Genomic DNA, 26,675 nt, shown 5'->3' with positions numbered 1-26,675 from the left:
ACTTGCAGGCGAGCCAGCGTGCGCGAAGGGAGCCGGGGGGAGGTGGTTGGAGGCGGGGCAGTGACGTCGCTGGGCGCACTGACGTCAATGTCACGGCGCCGACGTCACGGCGCCGTGACGTTGACGCTGCTTCAGGCTGATTGGCACTCGGCTGAAAACTCCAAAGCCTGAGGACGCCCGCGTGAGCCCCCTCTCAAGGCATCCTCATTGAGGATGCAGGGGCTCAGCGCGGAGCGTCCGCACGGCTTGTCCATCTATGGACGCAGCCTAAGTCTCAGTAGCAGGTCCCTCTGCTAAATGCATACAAATGTTCTGTTAAATATACCCAGAAGGGGTTAATAAACTAAGCATACGCTTATGTAACTTGGTGGAGTTAAAAACTGGTATATAACAGTAAATCTCCCAGTAAGGTCCCTGTAAATTCACTATTCACTTTCCTCTTTACTTGCATACATGTAAGTATCGTAACTGGTATATACCAGTTTAACTGCACCAAGTTACATAAGGGGTTAATAAACTAAGCATAAGCTTAAGGGTGTATTTCACAGAACATTTGTATGCATTTAGCAGAGGGACCTGCTACTGAGACCTTGACGCTGGATAGCAGGCGTGTCATTATTTGATCAAAGGATGTAACCAAACGTCTCCGTCTTACAGACTTAGGCTGCGAACCCGCTGCGGCCGGTGGAGCGCGCGGCCGCGGGCCACCAGACCCTTACCCGAATGGTCCTTGCCCCCGCTGCCTCCTTCCGGCAGGGCTGACTACGTACTGTGACGCTTCAGCCTGCTGGAGCTACAAACTCCTTGTGCTTTTCAGCGCTGACGCGTCACGTGGAACGCGAGTCAGCCAATGGGGAGGAGGGGAGGGAAGGAGCTACGGATGGGAGGCGGCATGGGAGGGGAGAAGGGAAGGAGCTGCGGGGAAAAATGTGTGAGTGTTTGTGTATGTGTTGTGTGTGTTGTGTGTGTGTGTGTTGTGGTGGGGGGGTGGACGGCACCACGATCTGGCAAAGTTTTACCACGCCCCCCTCTCCCTCTCCCGCCCCCTCTCCCACTCCCTACAGACCGCATATCGCGGTCTGTGCCAGTCAGCGCGCCGCCTGTCTGCAGTGCGGGTCGCTGACTGAGGGAGCGGGGCCTTAGCCTTAGGTTTCACTATAGTATGTGAATTTATTTCCCCATTTATGGTTAGCCCAATGGGAGAAGCGCAGGGATTCACTTTGTATTATGATACATTTCCAAGTATGAAAAAACAATCAAAAATATCCCCCCACATGCTAACGGGGATAAAAGGTACTTGTATCTTTACCATACCACTGCACAATGAGAAGCCACTTTACCTTTTGTTTCAACATTGCCCCTTATTCCCTCAAATGTAAAATCACGAGCAGGGCCCACATTACTTTCTGCAACGGTTTGCGCTTGTCTGTCCTTATGTCACACTCTTTATGTAATTGATGTTACTCTGTACCCCCACTGTACCGCACTGCGGACTAATGTTGGTGCTTTACAACCTAATAATAATAACAATAATAGTGAGTTAGTCTCATGTCTACGGGATGGTTTAATGCAGGGCTGAATTCAACTTACCTGCCGACCCAGGTGATTCCTTGAACAGACCTCCTCCTGCAGAGTCACAGCGTTATGTGACAACGGTTCATCGCATTGTCATAGCAACAAGTATTCATGTGACGTTTGGTCGCCATGACAATGCAACACTGCTGGAGCACCATTCCGGAGTTGTGGTCCTGCTGGTCTCGGAATTCCCCAGCTCCCTTCTCCTGTCGGGCGGAAGTTGGATCCCGGCACCGATAGGAGGAAGAGTATTGCAGGCGGTCAGGGAGCTGGGGAGCCACAGCACCGGCTCACCCCCAATCTGGCAATCTGCTCACGGCTTAATGCAATGGATAAGAACTCTTAATAGGCAATACTGTATATATTTATAGTTTAGACCCAGGTGAATAAATATTCTTATACAATTCTCGAATACGTACATATCAAAAGAAAAATCAGAGAGGGTGCTAATACTGTACCTTACTCCCATATAATACATCTGGTTAAATCTGGAATGTGGCTATTTTACACCTCGGATAGACCAAGATATTGTTCAACCATTGACAATGACTCCAGATAACACAATTTTTCTTAATTTTCTTTTCTTATTTTTAAAATCATACATTTAATGATTGTTTATCTGCCATTTTTCAGGTTCCATATTTATTTTAAGAAATTACAATTACAAGTTTGACAAATCAAGAGTACATATTTATACAAAAGAAAGTAAACCTTTATGACAGTCAATACTGTCGATGACCTAATTCAGTCATCGCAAATTCCTTCCTAAAGCCCATTCCCCAATTCCTGACACCACAACGCAAAGCTGACATGTACATGCCAAGCTCATTGCAATATAAAGGAACACACAGTATGGCAAAGAAAGTCACAAAATGAGTTGCTGGCCCCTCTGGCAAAGAAAGTTTTACTTTAAGTACAGATCTGCAAGTGTATACACAAGAAAGAAAGTAATGGGTGTCTAAAGCAGATCGTTGTACCCAGGCACCACAAGTACTATTTTTCTTTCTATTTTTAGTTTTCTAATTGACATGGTAACGTTTTGGTTTCCTCCCCCCTTAAATGAGAGATGAAAGTCCATATTAACCACTTATTTATTGTTCAGGGAGAAATGGTTGGTGAGCTAAAGCCGAATAATGAAATAGAATAATTAAGAACAAACAGGCATACCAAACTTGCATTACAAAGCTGCAATAATAGTTCCGGCACTCACTGACTAATGGAATAAAATATAAGGAGTAGGTAAATGCCAAATCAAAAAAAGTGTTTAATATCTACACAAGTTAAATACACGGAGTAATGTGGCACACACACACACACACACACACACACACACACACACACACACACAAAATACACAATGCAAACATAGGTAGTACAGGGGAAAAAAACGGGATAAGGAGTGGAGAGCAAAAAGTGGGGGGGGGGGGGAAGAAAGGAGTATAGGCACAATGGGCAAAAAATGGAGATAGACAGGGTTACAACGTTACTGGGACAAACCCCTTCCTCAGGCCCGTTCCCTAAAGTCCTTCAGGAGGTACTTCCCTTACCCCAATGCCCCAACAAAAGACAGCACCCCTAACAAACTATGCAAAGGAAAAACCTCTAAGCAATAAAGGCTAGAATCTGATATAGCACTAGAGCGAACAACAAGTGTAGAATTCCAAAAGAAATAGTTTAGACTCAAACCACAGGGAATATGTCATCAAACGTAATCTCAAGCACTTCTCCTCTCCTGCTGCAAGGGGGGCTGCTGACAGACTGGACAACGCAGTTGATAAAGGGGAAGAGTGACGTCATCATTGGTGGTGGTGTTAATCCAATACCAGCAGCTGCGTGTGTAATCATCCATGATCTGGAGCAGCTGAGCCCCTTCACGTAGTGTACTGGACACTGCGCATGTTCCTGATTGACTGGAAACCACCCCTGCGTGACTCCGTCACGTGCGCATGCGCAGTCTCACTCAGCAGTCAGTAGTGCTGAGTGAAGGTATCCAATGGGAGCACCCGTCCAACGCTGGGCCTGCGCACTGTGGCACTGTTTGGCTTCCTCTGTATGAGCTGTGCATGGAAAACATTAACGGGCGCGCACGACCGCGCATGTGCGCGTTGCGCAAAGTAGCAATACAAATCTCAGAAGCTGCTGTAAGATCCTCCGTGCACAGGCTATGATGTAAATAATCCCTTCATTCTCCATGGGAGCTCTGTGAGCAGAAGAAGAGCCCTTGCATCAATCTGCATACTGGTCCAGCCCAGAATCATTGTCCAATGTGCACAGGGTAATTCAGTCAAACTTGCATTATTTTACTGAAAAAGTAAGATATTCGTCAAGATATTGACGAAGTGGAGTTTTTACTCTAAATGCATACTGTATTTTAGTGCCTGTATTTCATTTGCGGTTTTAAAAAAACCACAACACAATATTTGTGTGTAAACCACCCCCCTCCCACAGAAATTTGGCCGTTAAAATCCGCTATTGCACGTCCTAACAAAAGTCGTTGAGGGAAAGCACTCCGTCAAGTAACATCATACAGTATTTGCCATGTTTAATATTTGCCTTTTCATTTACTGTCCCTTATAGTTTCAGAATAGTAAAACGGCTTTACAAATTCAGGAACACTTAAAGCAGCCCCAACAAAACAGATTCATTCTGCCAATAATGGTTAATTACATTACAAGAACTAGATCTACAAGTGGAATGTTCATGTTTTTAGTCACCGCAAATGCAGGATTAGTATGGAAATAAAAAAGCAACATCTGGATCTGGATAAAATGGCTCAAATACATACTGTAGGAATACAAGTGTGCAAATGATACAGTATTGCATCTATAATTTGAGATGGTCATTTTTCACAACTGCAGAATGTAAATCATTTAGTGGTATATTACAGCCAAGTTCATATTATAATACAGCCTTTTGATCCATCACAAATAGCACTTTTTACATTTTCCTGAAGTTGATGCTAATTACATTTTTGTTTTGCTTTCGGAGCATCTGTGGGAGCTATCAGAATTCATTCTTGACGTTTCCGAGATTGGCACCGACCGGAATGAAAAATGTCACAAATATACAGATCACTGGGTCTAAGAGTGGGATCAGCAGTTACAAAAGGTACTGTACTATAAAAAGAAATGGTTACACCCCGCAGCATAAGCAACAGCTTTTACCGATTTCATTACAGGTAGCATGAGGAGGCAATACACGGACCCTACAGTACTTTCCATGCAACTTTTCCTAAAATGCCCTACTGCTGTTTGATTAGGGGCGTTCGGTTTTAGATTTTATGGTGCAAAGAGCTGCCAACTAGCTCTGGGGAGAACATTATTGTATAAACAAATCGCTGTTGAGGAAAATGTCTGTGGAGCAAGAGATTGTATCTGTCGTGATCACGCTGCGGAGGGGGGGACGACCACGGACGCGTCTAAATAGGACCCCTACAGCGTTAATCCACCAGTGCCACGGCACCAAAAGACAGACAGCTTAGCAACATCGGTACTTCTTCACAAAAAGGTTAGTCAGTGTTTTACAATAGGGGTTCCTAGGAACAGTTAATTTCCCCTGCATCCCAAAAGGGTTCCCTACAAATTTCAGGTCATTTGGAGAGTACAAAATTGTACCAAATACAGAAGACTTTACAATGCATCTGGTCTCAGACACGCCATTACAGAGGGTTGGGGGTTCTGTACAATGCATCTGATCTCAGACACGCCATTACAGAGGGTCGGGGATCCTTACAATGCATCTGGTGTCAGACACGCTATTACAGAGGGTTGGGGTTCCGTACAATGCATCTGATCTCAGACACGCCATTACAGAGGGTTGGGGTTCCGTACAATGCATCTGATCTCAGACACGCCATTACAGAGGGTTGGGGTTCTGTACAATGCATCTGATCTCAGACACGCCATTACAGAGGGTTGGGGTTCCGTACAATGCATCTGATCTCAGACACGCCATTACAGAGGGTTGGGGTTCCGTACAATGCATCTGATCTCAGACACGCCATTACAGAGGGTTGGGGTTCTGTACAATGCATCTGATCTCAGACACGCCATTACAGAGGGTTGGGGTCCCTTACAATGCATCTGATCTCAGACACGCTATTACAGAGGGTTGGGGTTCCGTACAATGCATCTGATCTCAGACACGCCATTACAGAGGGTTGGGGTTCTGTACAATGCATCTGATCTCAGACACGCCATTACAGAGGGTTGGGGTTCCGTACAATGCATCTGATCTCAGACACGCCATTACAGAGGGTTGGGGTTCCGTACAATGCATCTGATCTCAGACACGCCATTACAGAGGGTTGGGGTTCCGTACAATGCATCTGATCTCAGACACGCCATTACAGAGGGTTGGGGTTCTGTACAATGCATCTGATCTCAGACACGCCATTACAAAGGGTTTGGCTTCCGTACAATGCATCTGATCTCAGACACACCATTACAGAGGGTTGGGGTTCCGTACAATGCATCTGATCTCAGACACGCCATTACAGAGGGTTGGGGTTCCGTACAATGCATCTGATCTCAGACACGCCATTACAGAGGGTTGGGGTTCCGTACAATGCATCTGATCTCAGACACGCCATTACAGAGGGTTGGGGTTCCTTACAATGCATCTGATCTCAGACACGCCATTACAGAGGGTTGGGGTTCCGCAGAATTATCCCCGATTAAGAAAATGTCTCTAAATCCAGCAGGGAGCTGGTTAATTTCAGCCAGGCAAATAACCAGACTCCACCTGGTAATCAGACATGTTTAAAACTCCTGCTGAAACAGACCCAGAGAGACTCTCAAGAGCCCACAGGATTGTGCACTGATTGCAAGACACAGGAGAACAGACCTTTCTTTCAGGGTGCTGCAAACCCAGGAACCGACCAAAAGGCTGGCCCTGAACAAACACCCACCCGGAACCAGAGACTGACCTTACGGGCCACCTGCATAGAGGTATCTTTTGAGACATTGGGGTGATAGACTGGTAAGGGGCCTTTCCTCCCAGTCTTGCAGATAAGGACTGGGGAAGTAAGTTAGCCCTTACAAGGTATAGGTGTGTGTTTCTTTTGTATATTTTTGTTTGCTGTGCATGGTTTAAAAGGGACAGGCTAAATAAAGCCATGTTTTAAGTTCACTCAAAACTGTCTCCATTAATGTACCTCTGCACACATCTCTTAGACTTCACAAAAGGCAATTCAGGATGTTTGACAGTGACAAAATCGCTACCAGCGTTCCGCAGCCATAACTACTTACTATAAGACAAGTCGTCGCAGATGGCGATTTGGTCGTGGCCAAATGTCCCATTCCGCCCAAAAGAGATGTATTCTAGTACAAACGTATCTAGACAAAACACCAAAAGGTATTTTCCCACATTTGTGTACGTATATACACATTCATGTATTAATATATTTGGTTAAACAATCTTTATATGGATATATTTTAGATATCTTGTTTTCCAAGTATAAAACTATTAAGCTTCTGTAATACCAGTGACCATAGCTCACTTCCCTGTACGTTTACTGTAGGTTCTCTGCAAGATAACAGCAGTTTTACACCACCTCTTTATACCCCAACTGAGTACTCTCGTTTGAAGACTTCATTTCATATTTTTCTATTGTTCAATAATAATAATAAAAAAATAGTACTATATTTGAACAGACAACACAAGTAAATCATTCAGTACGTCATTTAATATCAGTGACCTAAGAATTGTCAATTATTTGTTCCACGACTAAATAATTTAGCATTACAACAAATCAGGTCTTTCTGGTAGGTTTACAGAAATGTACTGCAGACAGGGATTCTGGGTAATTACATGCAAATGAGCACACAGTGTGTCACTCTTTACGTACCATCCATTTTAACATGGAACCCTATAAGCTTATGTCTGCCGCATTACACAGCCTTTCAGCAAAGTCTAGAAATTAAGCACAAATTAATTTTCTGTGTGTGTTGGTCAATTAAGCATTCTTGTACCCCTATTTCACGCTGTCCTCATTAGAAAGCCAATACATGTGCAAACTTGTTAAACATACATTGACATTACACAGAGTAGATAAAAGGGTAATTCTGGCATCCCATTTTTACAAACCAACTTTAACAAATGTAGTAATACTTAAATAGGGTTGCCAGGTGTTCAGTATTGAACCGGACAGTCCTGTTTTTGGACACTGTCCATTAACAAATTAGAGGTAATACTGGACTTGTCACTATGTTCAGAGAGGTGATACTGGACTCATACCGGACCGGCTTGGGGGGAAAGGGGATTTCGCTGAGCAGGGCTGTTGCTAGGGGCTGAGCGGCTTCTGCCATCCTGATTGGCTGCATTACCCAGCAACAGCCAACCAGGAGGAGGTGTCCGGAACCTGGGGGTGGGGACAAGGAAAGGAGGCAACAGCATGGAGTGGAGAGGTGTGTGTCGAGCACGTCCCACCTTTCACCATTGTGTCCTGTATATTTGGAGGTCACCTGGCAATCCCAACTGTACAGGTGTTCAATTTTTTTTTGGGGGGGGGGGAAAGAAGTTATCACGCGCACAGATTTGGCCCCGAAGCATCACTGACCACTGTTTTTTGTTGCCTTATAAAGGTATTTAACGGATTGCCTCGAAGATGTTATGCTACACTTCTTATATTTTATTCTTTGCCATTTTTTTTAAATTGAGTTCCTATATTTTATTCCGTATTCATTTTATGTTTTGACCTGCTTTTTGTAGAAACTACTAATGTGAAAATAAAATGTCAAGTCTATAAAATGTCCACAAAAAAAGTTCAGCTTCATAGTAATAAATTGTATTCCAATAATAGACATTACATACTGTATCACATATCAATTTTACAAGCTCAGTGATGATTGTCTCAAGAAAATCTCTTATGTATCCGTCTCTGCATTTTCATCTTTCAATCATGCTCCTACTAAGTGCGGGGTTAGTATCCTATGGGCACTAATTCTCTGCAATATTAACAGAGGTAAGTTCCTAGCTACCTGAGTTCCGGAGGATCCGCGGCAGGCGGTCACCCCATCATGGGTAACGGAACAGTCGTCATTCCACTTCCCTTCCACAGGAACACAAAACGCAAAATCCCCTAGCAAAACGAGCAGGAACATTATGACTAGCTACTTTGTCATGGGACCCCTGGAGTACCAGACCTCATAACATACTAGCCATGTCTAAAGAGCACCAACGGTTAAAGCAGCAATCCTACCCTCAGCTGCTTATATGACTTTCTAATAAAAGTGTAGTATCTTGCACACTGCAAATGTCCTGGTTTTTTTGGCGTTACATATGATTAATCTGTAGCGGAGGTTACCATGGTAACCTTTAGACTGTACTGGGCTCTGTGAAATCATCCATTTTAACTTCCCGGACATTTAATATTTCAAACGTTTATACTGTATCTCCAGAACAAAGCATCAAATTCTAAAAATAAAAACCGTGTTGGAAAGTGAAAGATACGGGGATTAGCGTGAACTGCTTTCGACTGCACTTACTCGTTTGTCCTTGTGAAGGTACAGTGTGCACTGAAATGTTGAATAAAGTTATTGGATAAATTATAGCTAAACTAGTGGACTGTCCAGGAGCTATGACCTCTTCGTACATATAGACAAATATTCATTTAAAATGTGCATCCCACGCCTTCATTTTAGCTCTCTCTCTGTGTTGGCAGTCTGCTTAGCTTGTGACCTCTAGAAAGTACACTGTGAAGGTTAGTGCTCTTGAGAAGATGTGCTGAGCAACTTAAGGGGTCACAATTACCCAGAGTTTGGATAACAAGGTAGTCACCTAGAACAGTTAAGGGGATATTTTTAAATCATTGACATACACCTTTAATTAAAAAAAAAAAAAAAAAAAGTGGCACGCATCTACATTAAAAAAAAAAAAATATATATATATATATATATATATATATATATATATATATATATATATATATATATATATAAACAATTAGTTCTCAGCTAACATTACTCAGCGAATATCTCAACTGACAAAACAGGAGATTGTTTTGAGTGGCATAATATCTATGAACAATTCGGGCAAATTCTGTAGTGCTCATCTGCAAAACTGGTGAGAATAATATCCGTCACAGACTATTGCATTTGGGCAAAAGCTGCAGTTTATTATATCTCATTTCAACAAAAAATGCCAAAATTAAACCCTTTGCTTTGATGAATTAATAATGAAGTTATTGTTGTGAAGGAATCACAAGGTTTAATGAACCTTTGTTTCAGCGTGTGCAGTGGTACAGAAATGTGTGAAATACGTACAGTAAATGTGTTCAGTAAGCGTGTGAATTTAATTTGGAAAGTGCAAAAGGTGATCTAAAATAAAATGCAAGAAAAACTAGAGATTAGCCAATTAACATGATACTGCTAACGAATTACATGCATACTGTGCTGATTAAGTTAATAGAAATAATACCAAAGCAGAGAATTTCTGCTACCTTTATGCACCGTAACCACAATATGCCACAGAAATGAATCCATATGTAGACACAAACATTTGAATTGTGTTTTTTGGGGGGTATTTTTTTTTTTTTTTACTATATCCGTTATCAAACAAAAAAATAATCATTAAGATTATCTAGTTGATTTTGCTCAGTTTCATCTCAACAAGGTCAGAAAGTACATAAATACGGATTTAGAAAGATGCACAGGTAATAGTGGTGTGTATTGAAGAAAAGCTTTTCCCTATTAAGTTTATGAAATCCCTCTCTACCAATGCACTTGAGTACTCAAGGTCAGAAGTGCATTGCTAGCTTACATGCAGTAGGTGTCCTCACCAAAGCTGATCTGAAGAGATTTTCAGTATTGCGATCGTCTCTAAATGAGAATCTCCTATCCAAATATAAATGCTTCACTACAGTACAGCACATGTAACCAGCAGGCCTACTATAAGAATGTTAGACTAAGGTGTATTGTCATACAATGTTCACATCTAGCTATGCAAGCACCATGTATCCAATACAACTACCATTAAAACTCATTCTACATATTAAAGCACAAGAAGGAATACACATTACCAGTTGATACCATTTTTTTTTTTTACCGTATAAGTGTATCTGGTGATAATATGTGGCATAGAACAACTTTAACCTTGACAGTTATTCAGATTTATGATCATTTTACTCATGCACAGAGCTACAGTATGTAGCCCAGTGTTTCTTAACCTGCTATTCTTATAGCCCCCATTCACTATTTCAGATAATCCAATTTCTGGGGCAACCCAATCAAACTGGGTAGAAACTAAAAAGAATGACAGGGTTATAATGACTAGTTTGAAAATGCAATGGTAAAATGCAGTTTCTTTTAAATGTAATTATGCAAAATCCTTTAGCAATAAACGCATAAAACATTTGCAGCATTTTGGGTTGATGCACTAAAAACACACAATTCGTTTGTTTCACAGGGCAACCCTTAAGATTAGTCTGGGGCACCCCTTGGCGACATGGTTGAGAAACACTGATGTAGCCTTTTACATGCTTTCATGTGTATACCTTTCCACGCAGATTACAATGAAGCCAACTACATTGCAACTACAGCACAGAAACTGGACCCCTTCAATTAGGGCATACTGTATTTATGCACAACATTGGCTGGAGCCTACTAATCAAATACACCGGTACCTTTGCTAATTAAATACACAGACATGCACTTGAAGGACAAAACACAAAGATGTTACCTTTTCCCCCCCTGTGAAGTTTTTCCTTTGCGATTCCTCATAATCCGGTGTACACACAGTTTCCACTGCCAGTGTTTTATGCAGCCGCACACTGTTCACTCACGACCGGCTATACCCCTCCCCTTATTCCTCCTCTAATTCTTCACCTCAGCAAAATCCCTTCCACAGAGCAGCAGCAGCAGCAGCAGCAGCAGCAGCACGGGAAGGTACCACAATGTTCTTCCCTGCCAGCAAATCTTTACATGTAAGCACATTTTCTATTGGTCACACTGCACAACTTCTATTGGCTCCTGCTGTGCTCTCTCTAATTGGCCATTGTGTTTATTCTCTTTAAAGAGTTTAGCTGCCTGTTTCACCCATTCCTTCTGGCACAGGCATTTTTACACCAGAGTGCATAATCTGACTACCAATGCTTTCGCAGTTGGTAAAACCTAGTGTAATATATTTTAAAGGTGTAATCCCACCAAACTGTATATATGTAGAGTAGAAGTAAAATTGAAGGCCTCTAATGAATACCTTATTTCTAACTTAGAGAACACAGCAGTGTATTTGCCACAGTACACAGAATTGTTCAGTCTACTTCTCAAGCAATATACTGTAACTCAAACACTCATTTACTGTAGGTTGTCTGACAGGTCCAGGGACTTACCTCACATTACTAGGAGCTTCTATGATTCAAATCTGATTTCATCACCTATGACATCTCTGTACTACTTTTTCTCCTTTCTTAATATTACGGTCTATTCAAGTTTTAGTTGTGTTCTAGTTTAGCAAACAGACAGACTTGCACTGGTCACCATCTAAATAAATTGAAAACCCCTATCGCACCGATATATAATTGTGTTGGTGCTCCTCTAAGGTACAAAAACATATTATAAATCAAATAAAGTCACACACAAGCGATGTAACCAGAAACCTTACTAATCAAAGGCACTCAGGGAGCTATTGCTTTTGTTCAATTTCAGTGTCTGGCTGGGAGTAACCCCAGGTTTAGTTGTGACTAATAACCGTGTTATTCTCCGGTCCTCCCCTCCAAAAGTCCAATTTCATTGTCTAGCCAAGACTTAAAAAAAGGCACTGTACAGTATTTGAAAATAACATACAGTTACCCTGAAATAAAATGCTAACCCTATGCTAATGTGCAGACATTATTGCATATAATTTGTTTTGAGAGTATACTATGAAATGCAGAGAACGTTTGTACCAGATTTAGGCAACCTCACATTATTTGGCCAGATTTAAGGTGTTTTGGCAAGTCTGGGCCAAAAAGTCTATTAAAAGGAGCACAGCCAGCCACAGTCTCTGTAGCTTAATCGCGTTGATTTCAGCTCCAAGAACCCTCGGCTTCTCAAGATAACACATATGGGATGCCTGTATCTCTCTGCCGTTGAAAGGTACTAATCACGTGGGCCAATAGGAAGTCGCAAGGGATGATGTTACGGCTTCCTATTGGCCCACGCACCATTTAAACCGTCATATTGTGATCCCATACGGAGTTAAGTATCTCTGGAAGCAGGAGGTTACCGGAGCTGAAATCAACACGGTTCATCTCTGAAGACCCCCTGCTTCAATCCTATTTAGAAAAAAAAAAAAAAAAACTGCTTGAAGCACCAACAGAAAGGGTTCATGTGTAATCTGGGGGTCCTGCTTTTTCTATTTACTAATTTGTTTGAGAAGCAGGCCATTGAATTACAGGGGGACATTCAAACTTTTCTTATGGATTTATTTGACTGGACTATAAAAGTACATTAGAGGAGACTGGAGCAGAGAGGGTGACTTAACTTACTGGATATTTACCTGGATATTGCTAAAGCTGTTGACATTGTTTCACATAAAGATGGTTAAGCTAATTAATTAATCATTTGAGTTAGTTCTCAGGTGTTCACATAGATAAGACATCACGAGAAATAGACAGCAGATTATAACCCTGAGGATTCAAGACCTACTTGCCATACCTCTAACATCCAACTCCCCTCTCCCTCCAACCTCATTGGGAACAGCTTTGTGGCTGTCCCAAACTCCTACCTACGCAATATTTCCTCCCACCTCCACCCCCAAAAAACACTTTAATGGATTCAGTTGTTAGACTGGGCCATGTTCCAACATGGCCACCCCTTATCCTACAATTTTTCAACATTGTCCCTCGTTCCTTCTTGACTGTAAGCTCTCCCGAGCAGGGCCCTCATTACCTCTTTGTATTAGTTTGTCCTCACGTGTATGTAACGGTTTATGTAATAGACATAACTCTGTACCCCACTGTACCATGTCGAATATGTTTGCGCTTCAAAATAAAGGATGATGATAATAATAATAATAATTATTATTATCATTAGTGCTATAGGACACCTTACAAGCTATGTAAGCGAATGGAACACAGTAAATTTCCTATTGTTGCGAGTCCAAGTAAAGTATAGGTATTGGTGCAGGCCGAGTGGTGTCCAAGCTCAAATTACAAAGAAAAGTTGTGCAGGGTCCAATACTAAAAATTCACAAGAAATAGTGTAACAAAAACCCCAGAGCATCACTGCTCAGAACTCCAGTGCTTAATAGAGTAAACCTCACAAGTCTCTTTGTTGATAGGAGAAAAATTCCACGTCTGTGGCTATAGACTGTTAGCTCTCAATGAAAGTCAAATTTACTCACGGCTTGATGAATTGGTAAGTGGGTAAATGATCGCGCTTGTTAAGCCCAGCGGATCCGCCGATCAGTAGCTCCGCACGTCCTCCCGAGATGCAGTCGTCGACTGGCATAACCACTAGCACAATGATGTCAAACTCCAGGGCACTCATATCGCCACGCTGCACTGTACCTCTGTTGTATGCACTCCCGCGGGCTCTGCGACTCAGCGTCTCCACATATAGCCGGTCAGACAGTGCTCCCAGGATATCACAGTCACCAGCTTAACGTTAATCACCGCTTTACCAAATTGCAGTAAGTACTCACAAGCCATTGAGCGATCTCCTATCTGGCGGGCTCCCAGATGGATTCAACACAGCAAACAAACATCCCATACAGGAACTCCCATATGGGAAAAAATACCGGTGCACTGCGTCTCACAAAAAGAAGATTGGGATATGATAAAAAGATTTATTCATATAAAAAACATGGACAAAAAGTACTGATGCAGACACTCTTGCGCATTTCACACGCAGGGTGCTTTATCAAAGATAAAGATGCTTTGCTAAAGCACCCCGTGTGAAACGCGTAAGAGTGTCTGCATCAGTACTTTTTGTCCATGTTTTTTATATGAATAAATCCTTTTGATTATCATATCCCAATCTTCTTTTTGTGAGACGCAGTGCACCGGTATTTTTTCCCATATGGGAGTTCCTGTATGGGATGTTTGTTTGCTGCACAAGAAATATTGGGCTACACAGGGGATGAATTTTAAATGATTTATGGAGGTGTTTCATTTTTCAATACTATACTTCAATGCTTACTGTACAAATTTTGTGCAGCTATATTACATTTTGGTCTAACACTAAATATACATCAATACAGTGGCGGCCGAGCTGAGTCTTCAGCGGCCGCCACCGCAATGTGGGGCAATGTGCGGGCAGACGGTGGCTGGTTTTGTTTTTTTCCTGGCGCGTGCTGCGCGCCACTGTGGCGCCGGTCACACGTGCCAGGGTTCCCCGGCATCCCAGAAGGCTGAAAGGGAAGCAGGGGTAAGGGAAAGCTGCGCAAAGCACCGCGAAGCAGAGGAGCAGCCAGAGGGAGCAGCCAGGGGGTCGGAAGGGGAGGGGAACAGCATCTTGATTTTGCAGGCGGGGAGGGGAAGATGCGGCTGGCGTGGCCAAGTTTGGCGCCAGCCGAAAAAAGCCCCGGACAATTACGGGCAAATGTTAGACTCAAGCTGGCCGCAGCAGTACATAGCACTCACAGGTTTATGGTTTTCCATTTACATTTTAATTGCATATTGTCCAATTAAATCCCTTTGAATCCATGTTAGGCCTGGGTGTTACCAAATGTGAGCCACTGGAGGACTAGTTTGTTATCCTTAGCCTATGAAAGTGCCAATACAGCACCAGAGAATCTCTTCATGAAAGCAAGTATCCCAAATACAAGGTCAAAAACACGGATGAATAAGGAAAGGAGAGAATTTCAGAAGTAAAAAAAAAAAAAAGTTTTACAACAAACCTGTGGAACCAAAAATATATTTGGGCAAAAGATCAAAAGATCAAGAATGTAAAAAAGTAGAAGAAAAAAAAAAAAAAAGGTACAAACCTTGTCCTGTTTGGTGAAGAGAAGAAGACAATCGCTCAAGGCTGTGCATGTTTCTTGGGATGCATCAGAAACTTGTTGAAGAATAGTTGGATCAATATCTGCAAAAAAACAGAATGTGAGAGACACTTACCACAGATATATAAATATATAACTTTATTAAGTTTATAACACTTAAATTTATTAGCCATTATTTTTGTTTGAGAATGAACATTATATAGTTAACATGTTGCTGGAATGACCTTTCCTAGCCCCCCTGTTCTGGGATTTGGTGAGCTAACAGAAATAGGCAAAAAGCTAGCGAGAAATATAAATGAATGTGGGAGAAAGACAAGGACACTCATAAGAGAGCTTGAGAAAGAACATTTGTAACAGTTCCTCTGGATCAATATACTGCAAGTAGGCATAGAGGTTAAAAATATCGGTCTAAATATAGCATAGGTTGAACTTGGACGCTAGTCTTTTTTCAACCTCATCTACTACAGTATGTAATTATGTAACTGGCGGCGGCAGCATCATTAATTAAGCCTGTGCATTTCTACAGAGAAAGTATGACCTTAGCAACACTAGAGAATAGTTCAATGTGAGCATTACCTGTGGTGGTGCCACAAGTACCACGGTCAGTGGCAGTCCTATTGATTGTATTCACAGGAAAATATCCACCAAGGTGAAAAAAGCACACTACAGTGCATGGCTAAAGCACAAAATATACTTAAAAACGATTTATTGAACTCATGGCATATGAGGAGTATTATGTGACAGATAACCTCTGACGCGTTTCGTGCTCATACAGCCCTTTATCAAAAGATACTATTGATTGTATTACTAGACTCAATGGTCAACCACTTTTGGTTTTAGGGTATACTGTACATATTATATAAGCCTCTAAAATGAAATCATAAGATTTGTCCAAATATTTTAAATGCTTTGAATCTCCCTACATTTGCACTCCCTTAAACAAAAATCCAGGGTGTGTGTACATAATGATATGGGAATGTACCGGTATTCAACTGCAGATATTGAGGCTTAAAGATTCAGAAATCCCCAATTAATCAATGAAAGATTTATTAGCATACCGAATATTAAAGCACATTTTATAGCGGCTAGCATGTGATAAGAAAACACACTTTTGGACTAATCTAGGTTTTGAGATTTGGGGCACAGAATAAAATAGTGCCTACAAACTACCAGAGAGACCAAGCATCTGTCCAATGATGTACGTTTAGTAGAAAGTGTAACATCTTAATACCAGATAACATTCATTATGCACCAAGAGAAGTGGCGTTTTCATTGGTATGTATTCGGCTGTTCAATAAGCCATAACATTATTGTCTGCATACATGATTGGGAATCCTTATATTCCACTCTGTGTAAAATAAGCTTGCATTTGAGTAATTCAATATTGTTTTTTTAATATATATTCCAGTATCTTCAGTGCGTGCAATTTGACACAAAGAGCATTTACCTCTTTTAGAGCTGTGTAAGTACCCGCATAATAAATCCACAAGATCATATGTTGTACGTTCGATTGAGAACCTGGGTGTTATAGAAAATACATACTTCCTCCCATTGTGAAATATATGTAGCAATTGAAGCACAGATATTGGGTAGTGAACCAACATGGATTATGTGCAACAAGCTGTATCATATTTCAAAATATGTGCAATAAACAAATAACAAAAAAATAATATCAGTGATGGCTCTTACTGCTATTTTATCAATTATTGTGATTTCTATTTTGGCACATGTGGATTTGTATGATCTTCAGCAGGGTTATACCTATTAACCATGTATGCTGCTTATTAAATACATGAGTGCAATATTCAATTTATCCACTTGTATTAAATTGTAGGTGTACTATTTGGCACTATTAAAAGAATCTTAAGTGCAACTGTTGGGATTTCAGGTTCTCTATAGTATATTGTTTATGAACCTTTTTTTTTCATTGCCATCACGATTGTTAGTATTTAAGTTACACAAATCTCCAAGGTCTAAACCACAATGATCCAGTTTTTTGTTAGTTTTTGAGCGTCTAAAACCCTGGTTCTTCAGTAGCGGATGCTGCTGGGAGTCTGGACCTGCGGTGATGTCAGTCTTAACCAGGAAATTGCAGAGGATTTTCCCATGGTGGAAGCACATAATGGGATCACGTTGTAGGTTTGGTGGCAATCTAATCAGACGAAAGGATTCCCAGTACTGCCTCATAGCTGTTTGTATGGCTGAGGAAGCAGTGGTATAAGTGGTGATAACTAGCAACACCAATGGTTTATATAATAAAAATAAGGTACATTGAAAGAGAATAGACTCCATTGGTATGGGGGGGGGGGGGGGGAGGTTGGAGAAAAAAAACCGGTCCATTTAAAAAATAAACAAAACCATAGTATAGATAAGTATTGAAAGAGAGCGCGCAGTGTAAGACCCCATAACCATCCCTGCGATTTTAACATCATACTAATGTTAAAAACACATAGTCTACTTTACACATTGCCCTTAGCGTGCTACACAATTCCCCCTTCCCGGGTGCGGGAGTTCTGAGATTTTTATTGATGCCTGGAAAGATAAGAACCGAGGCGATGGAGACCAGAGCCATGCCTGACACAGCTGGGACCAAGAGGAAGAAGAAGCAGAAAGTCTCTGATACTCCCACACCCAAGAATGAAAAGAAAAAATAAGTAAAAAATGGGGAAACGGAAGGATTTAGTTTGGAGCAAACATCTGAATGCAACAGTGAATTGGCACATGGAGAGTCCAACAACAATGATCAGCAAACGCCTAAACTAAAGAAAAAGAGCAACAAGCTTGCATAAAAACAAAGTCCTTCTGAAACTGAAAACCATTGTAATGGGGAACTTTATGACAATGCTCCAAAGAAAATAAAGGGAAAAAAAAGGAAAGATCAAATACACAGCAAGTAACAGCGGAACCTGAATCCAAAATTAATGGCAACAAAAATAAGACTAAAAAGAAGAAAGCAGCTAACAAAGATAATATTATTATTGTGGAACCTGAAGAGGAAGATGACGATGAACCCGAGAAAAGGAAAACTGACGTCAGTGCAATCCAGCAGTCCCACGCTGTCCCTGAGCTAAGCGGAGAATCTGTAACTGAAGAGGACGAAAAACTTGGAAAAGTTAGATGGCGCATTCTCCAAGTTTCCAATTTCCCAGGAAATCATTGAAGCAGAGCACTTCCTTTACCATCCTTTACCATCTTGCGGTTGGCGCTGCATGTGTACCAGGGACTGTGTGTAGCACGGCGGCAGCCATGTTGTGGTTGGCGACGCCCGAAGAGGAGGGCCTGCAGAGCAGGATTTCCTCCACGTTCCAAGGACAGTTGAGTGGGGAGTTAAACTGGAGCCTGCAGGAGTGAGGTAGTGTCCGGGGAACAGGCAAGCTCCTGGACTAGGTCTAAGATATATACCCCTAGGCCCCAGGCAGTCCCCTCACTGTAGTGAAGTGTGCAGGGCTGGCCATATCATTAGGGATCTCCCAGTAGTTCTTCAGCAGCAGCAGCAGCCTCGTGCAGCATTCGGGTGTGAGGCATGAGGGGCTGCTGTCTGAGACCCCGTCGCTGACCGCAGCTTGTCTGGAGTACTCCCTGGTTAGGCCACAACCAGGTAGGTACCTGTGCACCAACGCAAGGTGGAGGGTAGCGCTGCCCTCACACACATTGGGAAGGGTTGTTTGCTGGACACCAGGGTATAGGTGCCCAAGCACCCTAGGTATCATTGGTGCTAGCTACCCCAGGGCATTCTACTGTTATTGTTATTGTGTACTGTGGGTAATATTTTGGGCCTACTGTGGGACCACAGAAGTAAAGGAGTTATTATATAATACTGTTGTGTTGTATTATTGGGGTATACCATAAATGTACACGTGATCCTATGAGGAGCCATTCCGCTATCCGGGACCAATCGAGATCGAGAGATCTCGAGAGAGACCACACCGTCACCCCAGGCTCCCCATGAGCGGAGGCTCAGGCCTCCTGCAAGGCAAACAGGTAGCACCAGTACCATGATTACCGCTATTTCCTATAGGGAAAGGGTGTTACATTTGGAGGTGCTGCTGAGATTCTGACCTGGGGTGCCCTGAACCAAATAAATATCATGTTTGTACCGTCAAGACAGCAGGTCCACCAGTGGGCCGTGGAGTTCGAGGTACCTCCCCGCCACGTGGTGGCTGTCTGCCATGTCCCGGCCAATATCCCTTCACACACCATGTGCCTAGCCCTGAGAGGGTTGACAGGGTTAGTCACAGCTCAGCCCCTAGGCCGAAAGTGGGACCTCACCTCTACCTGGAGCATGGTCCTAGTTAAGACCTGTTGTGATTTAAGCGAGGATGGTGGGCCTCAAGCCCTACTACTGCCAGGAGGCCTACTCAGTGGTATTATCTACCCTGTGTTGATAGTCAAAATGGAGGACCCTAGCCCAGGGCCTGTCCCCAACATGGACGTGGAGCTGGCCCCCTTCCCCAGGGATCCCCTACACAAGTGATGCTAGCATAACGTCCCGGCAAAGCAGACGATCTGGCCGCAGTGGCTCTGGTGGAGAACTTGTGTTTGGAGAGGCACTGCAGCTACTGGCTGACAAACTTGCGCAGTCATCACAAGCCCACCACTATCACAAGCTACAAGCTTTCTCTTGAGTGCGGCCTATGCCGTTGGGAGAAAAGTAGTTTGAGGAGTGGAAGGACAATGCAGTGCTAGTGCTGCAAGAATGGTCCTGCTCTGATGCAGTCAAGAGGCAGCGGATTGTGTAATGCCTGCGGCCCCCAATATAGTTCGGTTGTACCGTGAGTGTCATGTGGAGGCCGATGCCCAAGCACTGATCCTGGCCTTAACTAAAGCTTATGGCACTAAGGACAATGCCATTGTCTTAATGGCCCAGTTCCATGCCCACAAACAAGATGAGGGGGAAGATTAATCAACGTTCCTTTGACGGCTTCAAATTGGCATTTTGGACCCCGATCTCCAAGAAGGTCATCCGGGTGTCCGACCTAGACAACTTCCGAACCAAGCAATTTCTGCGGGGAGCGTTGCCTACACACCCGATTACAACTAGGATCAGCTGCACCATTTCTACGGAGTTTCCTCCTAACTTTGAAGACCTAATGGATCGAATACAAGATGAAGAGGTTATTCTGCGGTTCCATACCCCCACCAAGGCTCGAGACCCTAAGCCACGAGAACACGCGGCCAGTCCCCGCCAATATCCTGTGGCAGCAAGTACTCCAGAACCACCCCGACAGGCTCTCCTAACACCTGTCGGGCGTCCCGAAGTATGGCTCCTCTTCAGTCCAGGAACCCAAACGTACTCTTCGCTGCTATGGGGAAAGGGTCATATAAGGAGAAACTGCCCTCAGAAAGCAACTACCAAGTTCGTGGCATCGACCTTTGTTACTCACCCAAAGGTTCAGTCGCCTGGCAACGGGGAGGTTGCGACCCCTTCCAGTCCTAAAAGGAACCCAAAGCTGACCTCTCCAGTCGAATTTGCCCCCCCCACCCGAGCTGGTCAGAATACTAAAATCGAAGGAATCTATGCTTTGGCCCTATTGAACACACTGTCTCAGGTGACCACTGTCTACCGATTCTGCTACGACCGTCATCTGCAGCATCTGCCGCTGAAGTCGGCGGAGACCATGACCCTATGGGGCCTCAGTAGCCAGAGTTACCCGATCGACGGGGTGATCAAGGTACAGATAAACACACCAACTCAATACCAACATAAAACATCCCATGGAAGTGGAAGCACCGATATGTCCAGAACCCGGGGAACACCCGAGTGCACCCATTATCCTGGGAACCAACGTCGACGTGGTGTGATCGTTGATCCGGGCATTTCTCAAAGAAGCAGGAGAGATGTCCTTGTCCTCCATGAGGATTCATCCGGCTTTGAAGGAAGAATGCCACCAAATTTCTGCTCAAGAACGATGTGGGTGGTTCTTTAATCTGTATAAGTGGGTGACCGAGATTTTGCCAGGGGGAGTACGGCATGTGATAGCCCAGGCCAGCTAACATAGCGATGATGGAAGTGACTGGTACTTCTCATTGGAGTCAGCACCCAAGGAAGATGAGAAGAGGATGGAGGGTGGTAACGGAGGTAAAGGAGTGGAAGTTTACATTGTCACGGGAGACCAGGTTTATCAACACCTTTTATACCGGGATCATATGATTGAGCAAAGCAAGCTGGTAAAATAAATTATAATTTATTTCTGGAAAAGACATACACACAATTTAACACAATTTACACAGTTAACACACTTACTGGGAACAGGGCCAACGAATAAAATCTTCCTTTAAACGAAATTGTCACAAACGACCTCTGTAGGAGCCCTTTCCAATGACCGGGAGGTACTCACGAAAGTCCTGGAACGCAATTCAGCATGCAATCCCAGCCGTGACCGCTATGTCCTCAAAATCAGGACTTGGAAATTGTTCTCAGTCAAAATCTCTGAAGCCAGCTCGCGTCTATTCTTCACAGAGCATCTTTGAATTTGCCGCTGATAGTCTTGCGCTTGTAATCTCCGGACTCGATTGGCTGCAGGGTTTCTTATGGGTGTCACGGAGTCCCATTCAGAAACCACTACAACCAATCAACGCATGGGAATTCTCCTGCCAGCCAATCACCGATTTGCTGGTATTCTAAAGTTGGGTGGGCACCGATTTGGATTCTGCTAAGGGGCATGTGCCAACCTGGCACCTCCACCTCTTAGCATACCGATCCCACCCGCTGTCCAGGCTCCGCAGAGTCTGGAGAAGGGCAAATGGTTGCCGGATAGCCCTATGTTAGCCCAGGACAGAGGTACTCAGGTATAACGGCAGTACTCCTCCTGTTCTAACACCTTGGCATCCCTGAGGCTTTTAACTCAGAGTCTCGAGTAATAATAAGATGTTTTTGTATAATAATAGCATGTTTTTGTATAGCGCTGCTAGTTATACATAGCGCTTTACAGAGACATTTTGCAGGCACAGGTCCCTGCCCCGTGAAGCTTACAATCTATGTTTTTGGTGCCTGAGGCACAAGGAGATAAAGTGACTTGCCCAAGGTCACAAGGAGCCGACACCGGGAATTGAACCAGGCTCCCCTGATTCAAACTCTCAGTGCCAGTCAGTGGCTTTTACTTACTGAGCCGCTCCCTCTCAGTGGGTGCCAAGCCTGGTAGCCATCTGGTCTCTCGGAACCACGGATTTGGAATCCCACAGTCACAGATATACATGTCATAAGCATTCACATTTATTAAATAAAAACCTTTCTGCTTATGTGTGTTTGTGTTTTACTGGTATAAATCTTCTGGTCCGGTGGCAGGGATAAAAATAGGAATCGTATATTTTATTCTATCAGCCTTAACCCTGGCACACTCCATAACCCTGACTTTACGGTACCCACACAATAAAATCCCTCACAGCTTTTAAACCTAGCTGGAGCACCCCCTGAACCCCTATACCAGGGTCAGGGTGACTGGGCATGGTCTGGGCATCCCAACTTATACTAGGGACCCGGGACTGTTATGGTGATACCTTGATCCCCCATGCCCGTTTTACTTTTCCAGACTGTGCTGAAGCAGGGAGTCCTGCGGTGAGTCGCAAGAACGTTCCCAGAGTAGGATTTTGCCGGAGCACTGTGCTTCAATGTGCTCGAGAATCTCACCTGATTCCCGGGTACATCTTTGGAGTGTCCCATAACTCGGGAACCCCGCTATATAGCAACAATCTCATTAAAGATTCTCCGCAAAACCCACCCTTAAAATTACAACCTCACGAGATTCACTGCCCAGCACCCCTGAAAAGGCAAAACACAGATAATATTGAATTGTCGCATAATTACTGACGTGGAGCCCTTGTCCGTGTGAATGCGGCTTCTGCGAAAGGTTGACTCGACGCTACCGTTAGATTTCGGAGACTCGTCCCTACCGGCCGAATGGAAGAAACGCTTCCATGTTAGGCTGATGGAGAGAAGTGTTCTCCACTAGTGAGATGGACGTGGGTTGCACCCAGAGTGCCCAGCACACCATCCGGCTGAGTGATACTACACCCTTCCGAGAGCGATCTGGGCGAACAGCTCCCAGTGACGTGGAGGATGTCCGAAATATCCTGCACGATATGGAGGGTGCCGGCATTATAGCAGAGTCCCGCAGTCCCTATTACTCTCCCATCAAAGTGGTGCAGAAGAAGAATGGCTCTTTACGCTTGTGTGGACTACCGGACCCTCAACCGTCGGATCAACCCCGATCAATATACTCTACCTTGAATTGAAGAGATCCTGGGTGCGTTGTCCATAAGTTAGTGGTTCAGCATACTGGACCTGTGGTCCAGGTACTATCAGGTGCCCATGAGTCCCAAAGATCAGGAGAAGACAGCGTTTATCAGCCCGTTGGGGTTCTACCAGTTCACCAAGGCATCTGTGGAGCCCCCACCACATTCCAATGCATAATAATAATAATAATAATAATAATAATAATAATGGTTATTATTATGGACCATCGGTGATATGAACCCCCAAGAGTGCCTGGTATATTTGGACGATATCGTGTTTGGACGGACGCTGGAGGAACATGAGGAATGCCTGCTGAAGGTCCTGAAACAATTGCAGAAGTAAGGTTTGAAGTTGTCCCTAGACGAGTGCAAATTCTGCCGGACCTCCATCACCTATGTGGGCCATATTGTGTCAAATTGAAGGGGTAGCGGTTGACCCCACCAAGGTAGAAGCGGTGGTGAACTGGCCTCACTCAAGGAACGTGGTGCCGCTCCTTCTTAGGCTTCTGCGGATACTACAGGAGATTTGTCGAAGGATATGCCTGTATCTCCAAGGCCCTGAATAATCTATTGAAGATTTTAAACTAGGATGGAAAGGGGATGGACAAGAAACAGATAACAAACTGACTAGATAGGGATGGGGAAATAGCAAGGGGTCATGTAAGTAGATTGTGGGGAAGTGGGAGTTTGGCAAGCAGGGAGACACCCATATTAAATACAGATAATGCTAGAAAACTTCTATAGACTAAATTCAACTGGAGTAGAAAGGCAGGAGCAGATAAGATTATAGTACAGACTGAAAATAAAAAACTTAAATGCATGCTTGCGAATGCAAGAAGCCTGACAGATTGAATTAATAGCTACAAGGGAGTAGTATGAGATCATAGGCATTACTGAAACATGGTGGGATCAAACGCATGACTATGCATAAGAGTATATTTATATGTTAAACTGGATCTAAAACATATAAGGGAACATGTTAATGAAGAGAATGATGAAAATGTAGATACCTTGTTTGTAGGGATATGCTATAAATCACCAAATATCTGTGAGATAGAGAAAGCATAAATACTTTTGAAAACAGAGAAGGCATCAAAACTAGGTCATGTTTGCACGTTGGTTATTTTTAATTATCCAGACAGACTGGGGTAATGAGATTAGCATTAAAAACTAAAGGAAACATGTTTTGAGGGTTGCTTAAAGACACTTACATGACCCAAATTGAGAAACCAACCAGGAGAGGAGCAATACTGGATTTAGTACTATCAAACAATGTAGACTTAATAACAAATATTAAAGTACAGGAACATTTGGGTAAGTAATTATAACATAACACCCCTTCGAGTGTGGGGTCATGGTGTACAGACCAAAGTTACAAGCTACACTTCTGGTAGAAGGTGATTATTAGATTCAGCTTGTGCAAGAAGGATTTTGTGTCTTTAAGTTAAGTAAATATGTATGTATGTCGTCTCGATAATCACAGAGAAAATGCAAAAATAAAGAGCAGTTTTAGTAATGTCCTTGTGACTACATTTAATCTGGGCTCTTATCAACGTATACATATCCCTTTGTCTAAATTGGGATGGTGATGGACTCCCATCTTGTTGAAACTGCATTGCATGCTTAAGCCAGGTTGTCACCTATTGAAGGCTGACACGGAGACTTTTTGCAATTCATTTTAAATGTGTTTATTTTATTTGTATATTTACTTCTCTTGCCTTCTCCAGTGGCGGCATCTCCCAGCTTTTCCTCCAGCAAGGTCCAGACAACATGGCTCTGCGACATCAAATAGTGCCATGCCGTGTCAAGGTGCCATGACAACAGGATGCCTTATGGTGCCGAGGCATCACGTGACATCCGATTGTCATGGCCACATGATGCCACGTAACGTCCCTGTAACAGGGCCTTAATCCCTGTCTTAAAGGGCTTCAATACAAAGCCTATATTGGTCTGAGGAATCTATCGGGGAGTTGCATAATTGTAGCTAGAGAAAATTAACCAGTCTCCACCTGGCTCATCAGACAGGTAGAAAAGCCTCCCCCGTTTGAATTGCAGGAGATCACTTGAGCACAGAGGGACTGAATTGCCAGAAAGAGACTCACAGGAACATGGTCTTGAGCACAGGAGGATTGTGCTGCTAGCAAGACACCGGGAACCAGACCTCTGTTCCAGGGCACAGCGGACCCTGGGACCCGCCATAGGGTGGCCCCTCAACAGACACCGACATAAAAGGGCACCCTGCTTACAGGTGCCTCTTTGGACTCTGGGGGTTGGAAAGAGATTTATCCTCTCAGCCTTGCAGAGGGGGACAGGGAAAGGGAGTTAGCCCTGGCAAAGGGATAGGATGTTTATTTTTTGTGTTTCCTTAAACTGTATTGTTTAAAGGGACGGGCTGAATAAAAGCCATGATTTCATTTCCCCAAATCTGTCTCCCTGTTGTACCTCTGCTCGTCCCTCACAGTCCCGTTATCATGGCAACACGATGCCTGCAGGGGGAGATGTCGCCGCCGGAGATTTCACAGGTAAACCCATAGCCCAGATACACGTGGCCGAAACCCGTAGTCTCCGGGTCAGACCCGGAATGGTGGCAACCCTGGATTTAACCCTTCCCCTTCACCCTTCCGTGACTGTCTCTCAGGAGTGGAGGCAGCCCTGTGCTAAGGCTGCGCTTATAGTGCCGGCGCGGCAAAAGAAATGCATTGCCGCCATCGCGTGCACTTATAGTAAGCGCGACGCGACAGATTGGTACTTTAAGCGTAGCCATAAGCAGAACTCCATTATTGTGTAAATAGAAGTATCGATAAAAGACAGACACTCGCAGGTCTTTAATACAAACTTAAATATAAATGTTTTATTTTTTTAAACAAATCAATGTTTTGGTTCAATCTAGTACCGGTCTTAAAATGTGAGAAAGGTTGTTGATTGAACCGAAATGTTGATTGCTCAAT

The 26,675-nt window shown here is 43.5% G+C and overlaps 1 protein-coding gene across 6 annotated transcripts in view; it reads right to left on the bottom strand.

The window, feature by feature from the left end:
• Nucleotides 1–26,675, bottom strand: part of OSBPL1A (oxysterol binding protein like 1A) — a 188,666-nt gene that overhangs the window by 85,902 nt on the left and 76,089 nt on the right. For 3 of the 6 annotated variants that reach the window (XM_075584951.1, XM_075584962.1, XM_075584968.1), the window contains one exon: nucleotides 15,481–15,578. In XM_075584951.1, the coding sequence (XP_075441066.1) occupies nucleotides 15,481–15,578 (98 nt within the window). Of the gene's footprint in view, nucleotides 1–8,555; nucleotides 8,650–11,253; nucleotides 11,443–15,480; nucleotides 15,579–26,675 lie in introns of those variants that run through there. The other 3 variants (XM_075584972.1, XM_075584973.1, XM_075584974.1) reach the window with 2 other exon arrangements.

The sequence above is a fragment of the Ascaphus truei genome, chromosome 2, assembly GCF_040206685.1.
Source record: "Ascaphus truei isolate aAscTru1 chromosome 2, aAscTru1.hap1, whole genome shotgun sequence".
Lineage (NCBI taxonomy): Eukaryota > Metazoa > Chordata > Amphibia > Anura > Ascaphidae > Ascaphus > Ascaphus truei.
This window is presented reverse-complemented; position numbering and strand designations above follow the sequence as displayed.